Here is a 12,259-nt window from a genome sequence, read left to right on the forward strand (position 1 = left end):
AAGAAACATTGTTCTAGGCAGTATAGGGCCATGAGACTTAGCCCCGGCCTCTAGACAGTTCTGCAGACTCAGAATTTAAAAAGTGATGTATTTAAATAGGATTTAAAGAGTAATCCAAAGAGTAATGGCCTAAGTCAAGCACTAGCGGGGAGTAACACAGGCACAGGTCAGCATAACTTGAAACCCGCATACAGTCAAATTGCTTTTTCAAACCCCACACGAAGGCCCCAGGAGAGGAGACCACATTCCTTCTCAGGTTTTTTCTCCAGGTTTTGAAACAAATTGCTGTTTCTTAAATTGCGCCCGGAGGAAATCAGTGGCTTGCATTTGGAGCCACGTTGTATGAAAAATGCACTCGAGGCAGTGGGCTGTGCGCACCCTCAGAACCACATGTGTGCGCAGAGCACCGGCAGGAATAGCGCGGCTCAGCAGCTGCAGGACCGGCGGGTTGACGTTTCCCGTCACACCAACCCTCGGGCTTATGCTAATTGAGTGGATTGGTGGGCAGAATTGCCTGCGTCATTTAAATCATTTCTTTGTCATTTTTTGTTCACTTACCCTCTTAGAGGGAGGAAAAGATAAACTTGTAACTGAGGAAAGGAAAGCATTCAGACCATCAGGTCGGAAAGGTGAGATGAGAAAGGTAGAAGGACAAGGGGAAAGTCTGAGTAGTACCTGCGACTAGAAAGGAAGACTGAAATCTATAGAAGTGAACAATAGAGAACTCTTAAGATTACATCGCATTTAGCCAAAATGATGAGGACTTCAGAAGAGGAAAAGATGCCCAGTTAGAAGAAGGAGAAGGCAAAATTGTTATCGAAGAGTTCTTTGCTTTCTTTTGCTCCCTTTGCAGCCTTACATGCTGCTGCCCTTTCTGGCCATGTCAGCACCGTGAAGTTACTGTTGGAAAATAACGCTCAAGTAGATGCCACTGACGTCATGAAGCATACGCCACTTTTCCGAGCCTGTGAGATGGGACACAAAGATGTGATTCAGACGCTTATTAAAGGTTGGTTATTAAGACTGCTTCTACTAAGTCACTCTCAAAAGGCAGGAATTCTTGCAGGCGCACAAGCTGTGTTCGAAACACAGCTCACATAGCAGAGGGCCGCCTGGGTAGAGGATGGAGGGGAGAGTGCGCACGTGTGTGTACACACCCACACACACACACTCAGGCTTCAGGAAACCTGAGGTCCACTCCTAGCTCCACCTGTTGGCCGTTATAATATACATGGAAGCATTTTGCTGAGAGCAAAGCATTTAAGGGACCGTTGTTATATTTTACGGACTTCTTTTCTTTTTGATCGATGCTCTCTATATTGGACATTTTCATTATATTTTTGCTTTTTCAGGTGGAGCAAGGGTAGATTTAGTTGATCAAGACGGACATTCTCTTCTACATTGGGCAGCATTGGGAGGAAATGCTGATGTTTGCCAGATATTGATAGAAAATAAGATCAATCCAAACGTGCAAGATTACGCAGGACGAACCCCTTTGCAGTGTGCGGCTTACGGCGGTTATATCAACTGCATGGCAGTGCTCATGGAAAATAACGCAGACCCTAACATTCAGGACAAAGAGGTAGAAATTCTTGATTTTTTCTATATTGTTTGCTCCCAGATGTTTAGAGTGTTTCTTCGTCGTTAACTAAAATAAAGTAAAACAACATTTTACCAAATAAAGAGATGACTTACAAATTTATCTGTTAATTAAAAATGAGTTTTATTTTTCCCTGTTTTCCTTCTAGTTCTTATCTATATGTCCATATAGACCATAACAAAGTCATAATACAGAATGGGAATAATTTTATAACTTTCATGAAATATATATACAGGGCACGTGTGTATGTATGTGTATACATATAGAGATATGATATTTCACAAACCACATTTTGTTTTGTTTGCTTAAAATCATCACCAGTATTTTCTCATTTGGTGTATAATCTGCATAATTGTAGACGCTGAGTATTCCAAAGTTCTAGGAGCTTTATGTTTAATAACTCATTCAGTTCTCACAGCAGCTCTGTAAAGGAGTTGGTATTATTATTCCCATTCACAGGTGAGAAAAATTGAAGCTTACCCAACTACTCTAAGATGACCACAGTGGCAGGGTTGTTGTAGGGAGTCAGGGTCCAAACTATGCCTGTAACCCCAATTTTAGAATTAAGTAATTTCCTATTGCTGGGTACTTTTTTGTTATTATAGATCATGTTTCATTAATCACTTTTGTGCATTTAACTTTTTTTTATTGTTTCCTTACAATAATTTACTCTTCCTGAGAGTATTTATTATTGATATATGAATGTGATTGGGCTCTGAATATACTGTTGAACTGATTATTTTTGAAGATTTAGTTTATTTATTTGAGAGAGAGAGCACGCGCAAGTGGGTAGAGGGACAGAGGGAAAGGAGAGAGAGAATCCCAAGCAGACTCCCGCTGAGCGCGGAGCCTGACGCGAGACTCCATCTCACAACCCTGAGATCATGACCTGAGCCAAAATCAAGAGTCAGTCGCTCAACTGACTGAGCCACCCAGGCGCCCCTGTCGAACTGATTTCTAAATCATGTGGATTAATCTCCACTTCCTCAGCTATGCAGTATCGTATTGACTTCTCTCAGTTTAGCCAGTATTGATTTTTTTGCTACTTTAATTACCTTAAGTCTTCAAAAATACTAGCATATTATGTTTTCCAAGCCAGAAAATATATTTTCTATTAATTCATTCAATAAATATTTATCAAGATTGTTCCTATATGTAAAAGTTAACAGTGAAAAATATGTAAAATATGGTCCTTGTACCTATGTTATTGGAAATGAATCTTTTGTAATCTGTAGTACCCTTTACATTGTTTTTACAAGTTGCCAGTTTCTTACAGAAGGAGTGTACTAAGCTACTTTCCAGTTGTTAGTTTTTATGTGTACTGTTTTGGATTATCTGCATAAACAGCATATCCTTTGTGAATAGTATGCCTTATTTAACTAACTAATACCTCCAATGTCGAATAGAGTTGGTGGTAGTTGGCATCCTTAATTCATTCTGGTTTCTCAAGGGGAAAGCTTGAAATATTTCACCATTGAATATATTTGCTAAAGGTTCCCTTATATTTCTAGTTGCTAAGAATTAGGTTTTTTTATTCATAATTAGCTGTTTCATTTTTGTCAGATACTATTTCTGCATCTTTCAACATGACCACATGATTCGTCACCTCTTTGCTATTAACATGGTGAATTAAAAAGAGTCAGGAAGTAGTTCCTCTTATTCTCCTAAAGAATTTGTGTAATATTGATATTACTTCTCTCTTAAATGTTCAGAAGAATTCCCTGGTGAAGCCACCTGGTCTAGTGGCATTCTTTGTGTAAAAGGTGTTAATAATCGATTCAGTGTCATTTATAATTACAAGACCATTCAGATTTCTAATTATTTTCTTTTCAGCTTTGGTAAGTTGCATTTTTTGAGAAGTTTATCCATTTTATTAACATATCATATGTATTTGCATAAAGTTGGTCATATAATGTCTTACCTTCTTTATGACTGTAGGACCTATAGTGATTTCATATATTGGTAACATGTGTTGTCTCTTTTCTTTTTAAAAACATTTTTCATCTTATTCATATTTTCAAAGGACTTACTGCTTTATCAATTTTCTATATTTTAAGTTGTTTACTATTTCATTGGTGTTTACTCTTTATTATGTCCTGCCATCTACTTTCCTCAGGTTTGATTTACTATTTTTTAAAATATTCTTTTAATAAAAGTTTAAGTCATTGATTTTTTTTCAATATTTATTTCCAGTATATGTATTTTTAAGCATGCTTCTTATTCTAAGCACTGCTTTAACTTTATCCTAAAAGTTTAGGTAAGTTGTACCATCACTATAATTCACCCTAAATATTTTGTAGTTTCTATTCTAATTTGTTATTTGATCCATAGATTACTTAGAAGTGTATTGCTTAATTTCCAGGCAGTTGGGCCATTTGCTCATTATCATTGGCAAATGATTATATTGGTTTTCTCTTGCTGCTATAATAAATTACCGCAAACTTAGTGGCTTGGAACAACACAAATTTATTATCTTACTCTTCTGGATGTTAAAAGTCCAAAATGGGTCTCACTGGACTAAAAATCAAGGTGTTGGCAAGACTACATTCCTTTTGGAGGCTCTAGGGGAGAATCTGTTCCTTTCATTTTTCCAGCTTCTCAATGCTGCCCTCATTCCTTGGCTTGTGGTCCCATTCCGCCATCCTCAGAGCTAGCAGTGCCTGGCTGAGTCTCTCTCACACTGCATCCCTCTGACACTCGCCCTCCTGCCTCCCTTCTTCACTTAAGGACCTGTGTGATTACATTGGGCCTATTCAGATAACCCAGGATAATCTCCTCATCTCAAGGTCAGCTGATTAGCAACCTTAATTCCATCTACAACCTTAATTTCCCCTTTCCAGTAACATAACAGCATCACAGATTCCAGAGATCAGGATGTAGACATCTTTGCAAAGACAGGCATTTATTCTAGCTACCACACTGATTTCTGACGCAAACTTTACTGTGGTCTGAAAACAGAATAACGGAATTCTTTTCTTTTATTTCAGAATTATTTTAATTATCCAAAGTCCTTTGAGGCTTTCTTTGTGGTCCAGTATATGATTCATTTTGGTAAATGTTCTATGTACACTTGAAAAGGATACTAATTGTGTCATTGTTGGATGCAATGATTTATATGCATCACTTAGGTCAAAGTGTCTTACTGTATATTTCAGGTCTTCCATATCTTTACTGTCCTTTTATTTATTTGTTCTATGAACTATTATAAAAGGTGGGTTAAAAATCTCTTGCTGATTATGGATTTGACTATATCACCTTTTAGTTTTGTCATTTTTTGTTCTGTATATTTAAAAGCTGTGTTATTAGATGCATACCGATAAAGGATTGTGGTATCTTCCTCTTTGACTCCTTTCAAACTATGAAATATCCCTCTTGTATCTCTAACAATGCTTCCTGCCTTCTTTATCTTTCATGATATTGAATTTTTAAAAAAACACCAGCCATTTATTTTGTAGAATCTCACTCATTTTGAGTTTGCCTTATGATTCCTCATAATTAGATTTAAGCTTTACATTTTTGGTTGGAATATTATACGAGTGATATTGAATCCTTCTCAGGGTATCACCTCTGGAAACACATGGTGCCTCTTAACATGGTATTAATTTTGATCACTTAGTTAAGATACCATCCATTTTGTGCACTGTATATTTAATATTTTCCCCTTTTGTAATTAAGCAATTTGGGAGAAATGTTTGTATTTTTTGAGTTAGCATCAATAACTATGTGTCCCAAAGTACCTATTCCAGATATACCTGATTTTTGTTTGTGTTTATAGGGAAGAACAGCTTTGCACTGGTCCTGTAACAACGGATACCTTGACGCCATTAAATTACTACTAGACTTTGCTGCTTTCCCTAATCAGATGGAAAACAATGAAGAAAGGTAAGCTGTTGATAAAAAGAATGTATTGTTGTTCAACTCACTTCCTTTCTGCTCTGTTAAAAAACCTCAAGTCGAGATACTAGTTCAGAAGTGCTAAGTATACTCATAAGGAAATAGCTACCCTAAGAAATCCTAAACCAGAAGAGAGCAAAAGTTCCATGTAGTGTTGATTTAGGATCACGGGATTATAAAGTTATTCAGAACTTTAGATTTACCTCTGGCAAGCTCACAGACTACGGGTGAGGAAACATGCTCTTGTGGCTTGTGGCTGGAGTAACGTCAGGGGAGTCCTGACGGACCAGACCTAGGAACGGGTCCTATGTTCAAGACATTTCTCTTGATGAACGGAATATTATCAGGTAGTGGACTGAGGTGCCACCATGTGCCATGAAAAAATAAGGAGAAGTGAGATGACTGAATAATACAGGATTCACAGAACTAGGCTGGAGTTATGCCCAAGGGCCCAGGCCCCATAAAAAGGACCAGACATAGTGTGAAATCTAAGCAAGTGAGATTCTTGGCAGTCTTGGATCAATGGAGATTCTGATCCTCTGTAGGTGACAACCAAATTTGTGATGAAACTTCCACACCTGAGCCCCACCCAGCCAGGTCTGTGCCTTGGTTGTCCTCATTCGTGGATGTTGTAACTGCAGTGGCTCCCCTTATGACACCATGCCCCCCTCCCCCATAGCCGCCACCAGTTCTTTCAGGAGATGGGAGACCTTGTGGAGAAGGAGGAACTTTCTCTAGGCCACCTGCCTCAGGAAACCCACTCCTCCTTTCTGGGGTGAACCCCCTGTATCTCTCCCACTTCTTTCAGAGCTTCTCCCCATTAATGATGGCCTCCACCTGTTATTTTCTGAGGTTTGTCTTCTCTGCCTATGAAGCCCTCCTTCTCTCAGAGTGTCTGCACTGCCCCTTTTCCTCTTGCTTACGGGTCATGCTTTCACAGTCTGGCTTCCATCCTGACACTGACGCTGAAACCGTGTTGAATGGGCACTGACAGACCCACTGATAAATCCTACATTGGTCCCTCTGTCTACTCTCACTGGCTTGTCTGCATCACCTGGTTCTGTTGACCCCTCTTCTTTACTTTACTGAGACTGTATCTTTTCTAAGCTCTGTGACAGTGTATTTTCCTGATTCTCTGCCAGTCATGTCTGCTCCTTCTCCATTTATTTTGACTCCTTTTCCATTTTTTATTTTTTAAATATGAACACTCTTCAGGGACTGGGTTTTTTTCTCTCAAGCCCATCTCCTTGGGCTCTCTGACCTACCACCAAGGCTTTGTTAGTCACCTGGGGGCCGGTGAGTTCTAAACCTGTCCTTCAGACTCGGTATCTCTCCTTGGTTCCCGCTGTCATCCTCTTCATTACCGGCACCATCATCTGAATCTTGCCCTCTTTGACTCGTTCCTGGGACTGTTATAATGCCTCCTCGCTGTTTTCCTCCCTTCGAACTTTCCTTCATTCGGTTCATCTGCTTCCAAAGTAACCTCCCTAAACCATATTTCCTATGTAACGTTAATCATGTCCTTCCTCCATCCAAATGCAGTCTCACCTAAGAAGATTGTTCTGATCCCAGAGGCGTGTGTTCCAAATGATGTTCTTCCCTACACTGTGAATTTGCATAGCACTTGGCACATTTCACTTTATATTCTAATTTTATGCAAACTGTCTCCATATTAGCGGAGAACTCCTGAAGATCATTGTCATCTCTGTGTTGCTCACAGTGCTTTTCAGGAAGTAATTGCTCATTGAGAACGCTTGCTCTGTTAGCTTGGTGCTCTCAGGCATCCCTGCTACACACCTGCATTAGACACTCCTGGAATTCTTTGAGTACAGACAGAATTAGATACATCAGACCAGTATGTCTCACTTTGAGAGGGGCTATATAAAGAATTCACTCTCTCTATTGTCAGATGACAACTATAAAACCAAAAAGACTTTAAAATTTAGGGGTTTGGACATTCAAGGAACCTGGAACGCCAAGCAGAATCCTCAGCACTGAGGTTTTGACATTAAAGCAGCTATGTGAGCAGATTTCTCTCTTTGAAACATTTAAAAAAAAAAACAAAAGTGAAAGATTAAGAATCCTAAGAATTAGTGGTGATTTATTTCTATTATAAAGGATTTATTCTGTAACAGTATTTACTGCCTGACTGCTGTTTTCTTAGGAAACAATAAAAAAACATTTATTTCTGTAATTCAATTCCCATTTTTATGGTAAGGTTTGAATTGTAGACCTAAGGAAGAGTATGAATGAAGGTGCTTACTGCCTCCTAGAGTAAACGTATGTTAATTACAGACCAAAAGACCACAGGAAAAGTCCTCCTAACTGTACTTGCCAATCTGTGGATGAAGGTGGACAGTGGCGACATCCCGGTCTCCTCTAATGTTTCATCAGCAATGCACCTTGATGTACAAGTGTCAGAACCCAGCACTGCCTGTTATGTGTATTGACATTCCAGTTTAGGCATTCCACTCACCCCATCAGACCATTTCTGCGTGGCAAGTCCAATTGTATCTTGTATCTTGTCTTTATCTACATTGTTTCCTGACTGGTTACCATCAATGTAGTGCTAATTTTTACTTCTCATGCATTGACACCAACCACTTGCTCTGCACTGTATGGACATAATTTTTGCCAACTACTGCTGGCTTTCAGTCAATAACTATCTGACAGCCATACTCTGACATCGATGGGAATATTCACAGCACTTGAATGTTTCTAAATTGAATTTGGGGTGAAGAAAGATTCAGTGGTAATGATTACAATACGGTCAGTACCTGCACACTAAGGCATAGACTTCATTCTTAAAGTCTTTCTAGATATTTGGACTGTGTTTCCCTGAATCAAAAATTGACAGAGAATCCTAATTTGAATAAACCAATTATAAAAAAGACATTTTTGAGAAAATCAGGGAAATTTGTATTTGGAATGGGTACTAGATTTTGATGAGGAAGTCCTGTTAATTTTGCTAATACCGTAATGACGTGCTTATGTCCATATTATTTATTAATGAATACTGAAATGCAGGGAGATGAAACGATAGAGGAGTTCTAGGATTTGCTTTAAAACAGTTCAGCAAAAATATAAGGAAGTGGTTAAAGGAAGCAAATGTGGCAGAAATGTTGCTACTTGTTAAATTTGGGTAATGAGCATATAAATGGTTATTATATTCTTTCTACTTTTGTTTATGCTTGAAGTTTCTCTTTTTTTTTTTTAAAGATTTTATTTTATTTATTTATTCAACAGAGATAGAGACAGCCAGCGAGAGAGGGAACACAAGCAGGGGAGTGGGAGAGGAAGAAGCAGGCTCATAGCGGAGGAGCCTGATGTGGGGCTCGAACCCATAACGCCGGGATCACGCCCTGAGCCGAAGGCAGGCGCTTAACCGCTGTGCCACCCAGGCCGCCCCGCTTGAAGTTTCTCTTAATAAAAATACAATTTTTCCATGATAAAGATATTTAAAATATTTGAAATGCAATTTTCCATCCACAAGCCCTGAGAGATCTAGTAAAGGCAGAGCTCAGCCCTGACTTCCATAAACCAGATTTTGATAATCGTGCTTGTACGTTGTGTGAAAGAAGCTCCGTATTCATAATTGTAGAAAAGATAATCAAGCTTACTAAATGCATATGTTACTTGCGTGTTGATTGGAGAAGCAGTTTCATTCTGTAGGAGATTTATATTCAAGAACTGATAGATGTGCTGTGGGAGGATGACTGAACAGGGAGTCATACGGTCTTAGTTCAGGTCTGGGTTCTGCAGGGAACTAGTTACATAACCTTCCGTAAGTTGCTTAATCTTTCTGGATCTGTTTACTCATTTATGGAATGAAGGTGATAAACTAAATAACCTTATCTAAAATTCCGCTTAGCTCTACTATCATGGAGTTCTGTGACTCTGGTAGGTTTTTCCAGTGGGGAGAGTACAGTCCTGAAAGGCATTTTAGAATGCACAGTGATTACTCTTGATCGCTGTATCACCATTCACCTGAAACTAATGTAGCACTGTACGTCAACTACACTGCAGTTAAAATTTTAAATAATAATAATAAAATTTTAAATAGAACATAAAGTGAAAATTTTTTAAGTTCTTCTGAATTTACAGGATGCCATCTACTTATAAATAATGTTCCAAAGTTTATGCAGGCACCTCTACTTTATGGCCTTCTGGTCCCTGGACAGTAGAGGCAAATCAAGACGTCCTAAAATGAGAGTTTCTTAATTTTAGCATTTGGGACTTCTTTCTGAATTCGGTTTCCTTCTAGAAGTGACCAAATCTCCCCTTGCTTATATTGAAAAATCTCCTCCTTTTATGTCTGACTATGACTGTCAGGTGAGTTTTGAAAAGAGAAAATTTCTATAATCACTGGATGATTTTCTGGGTCTAATCATACACCCATATAATCAGCAGTGTTTCCACCTCATAAATCAGCTGATTATTTCTTCCTAACACCTCTGATTGCATTGGATTAGTAACAGCCACCCAGACAGGAATCAGGGCCCTAGCAGCCGCTCGGCGGTCATAACTGCTGGTTTGGGTCCTATGGAAATGATATCGATGATGTACGACCGTGGGGTCACCAACCCTGCTGCAAGGGTGTCCTAGCATAAGAACGACAGCAGCTGACATTTACTAATTGCTTCTTTTATGCCAGGCACAGTGTTATCTTCTTTGTATTTATTATTTCCTTTCCTCCTTGTGCCAAGTCTGCAATGAGGAAAGGTAAGTTGGTTAAGAAGTGACAGCATTACCACTGTTGGAAGGTGGAATTGGGTTGGTTTTTTTCACTTCAATTTTTCTATTTTTCGCACTGTTTGAATTCTTTAAATATGTGTCATTATTGCAAAGTAATCATTTAAAGAAATAATACCTGCCGAGATAATAATATTGGTTAATTCTAAAGGTGGGAATACAGATGACCATTATGTTCTTCTGTATATTTATCCAATTATTTTATATTTCCAAAAATAGAAAAGATATATTGTAAGAAAGGAATTTGCCTAAAATTATGCATCTAGAAAGTAGCCAGGTGAGATTAAAATATAAAACCATCTGATAATACAGCTCATCTTTTCTAAATAATGTATTTGTCAAAAAGGTATGCACAGTGGACAAAATTTAAAAGGCATGAAAACTAAGTGTCCCTCCCACATTTGCCTCTGAGACAAGCAGCATCCTCCCCAGGGATGTTACTGTCATGAGTTTGTTGGTAAACTTCTAGAGATATATTTTACATAGATAACCATTCAGGGGTGTGTTCTTTTTCATACAAATGGAGCATGCCATAATACTGCTCTGGGGTTTTCTTAAGATTTATTTAATTTAGAGAGTGGGCGACACCTGGGGGGAGGGGCAGAGGGAGAGGAAGAATCTTTTTTTTTTTAAATTAACATACAATGTATTATTTGTTTCAGGGGTACAGGTCTGTGATTCATCAGTCTTACACAATACACAGCACGCACCACAACACATACCCTGCCCAATGTCCATCACCCAGCCATCCCAGCCCTTCCACCCCCTCCACTCCAGCAACCCTCAATTTGTTTCCTGAGATTAAGAGTCTGTTATGGTTTGTCTCCCTCTCTGGTTTCTTCTTGCTTCATTTTTTCCCCTCTTCCGCTATGATTCTCTGCCTTGTTTCTCAAATTATGCATATCAGTGAGATCATATGATAATTGTCTTCCTCTGATTGACTTATTTCACTTAGCATAACACCCTCTAGTTCTATCTACATTGTTGCAAAGGGCAAGATTTCATTTTTTGATGGCTGCATAATATTCCGTTGCATATGTATACCACGTCTTCTTTATTCATTCTTCTGTCGATGGACATCTGAGCTCTTTCCATAGTTTGGCTATTGTGGACATCGCTGCTATAAACATTGGGGTGCAGGTGCCCCTTCGGATCACTACATTTGTATCTTTGGGGTAAATACCCAGTGGTGCAATTGCTGGGTCGTACGGTAGCTCTATTTTCAACTTTTTGAGGAACATCCACACTGTTTTCCAGAGTGGCTGCACCAGCTTGCATTCCCACCAATGGTGTAGGAGGGTTCCCCTTTCTCCTCATCCTCACCAACATCAGTCATTTCCTGACTTATTAATTTTAGCCATTCTGACTGGTGTGAGGTGGTATCTCATTATGGTTTTGATTTGTACTTCCCTGATGCCAAGTGATGTTGACCACTTTTTCATATGTCTGTTCATGTCTTCTGCCCATTTCTTGATTGGATTATTTGTTCCTTGGGTGTTGAGGTTGGTAAGTTCTTTATCGATTTTGGGTACTAGCCCTTTAACTGATATGTCATTTGCAAATATCTTCTCCCATTCTGTTGGTTGTCTTTTGGTTTTGTCGACTGTTTTCCTTTGCTGTGCAAAAGCTTTTTATCTTGATGAAGTCCCAGTAGTTCATTTTTGCCCTTGTTTCCCTTGCCTTTGGTGATGTGTCTAGGAAGAAGTTGCTGCGGCTGAGGTCGAAGAGGTTGCTGCCTGTTCTCCTCAAGGATTTTGATGGATTCCTGTCTCACAGTTAGGTCTTTCATCCATTTTGAGTCTATTTTTGTGTATGGTGTAGGGAACTGGTCCAGTTTCATTCTTCTGCATGTGGCTGTCCAATATTCCCAATACCACTTGTTGAAAAGACTGTCTTTTTTTATTGGATATTCTTTCCTGCTTTTCTGCTTCATAGGGATTGCATTAAATATGTAGATTGCTCTAGGTAGCATAGACATTTTCAAAATATTTGTTCTTCCAATCCATGAGCATG

At 38.9% G+C, this 12,259-nt stretch overlaps 1 protein-coding gene across 6 annotated transcripts in view; it reads left to right on the plus strand.

Moving 5' to 3' along the window:
• The window catches only part of INVS (inversin), a 157,482-nt gene that overhangs the window by 98,802 nt on the left and 46,421 nt on the right, over positions 1-12,259 (plus strand). For all 6 annotated transcript variants that reach the window (XM_034664199.1, XM_034664198.1, XM_034664202.1 and 3 more), the window contains exons 9-11: positions 854-1,009; positions 1,353-1,582; positions 5,376-5,482. In XM_034664199.1, coding sequence (XP_034520090.1) covers positions 854-1,009; positions 1,353-1,582; positions 5,376-5,482 — 493 coding nt within the window. The remainder of the gene's footprint in view (positions 1-853; positions 1,010-1,352; positions 1,583-5,375; positions 5,483-12,259) is intronic.

The sequence above is a fragment of the Ailuropoda melanoleuca genome, chromosome 7, assembly GCF_002007445.2.
Source record: "Ailuropoda melanoleuca isolate Jingjing chromosome 7, ASM200744v2, whole genome shotgun sequence".
NCBI lineage: Eukaryota > Metazoa > Chordata > Mammalia > Carnivora > Ursidae > Ailuropoda > Ailuropoda melanoleuca.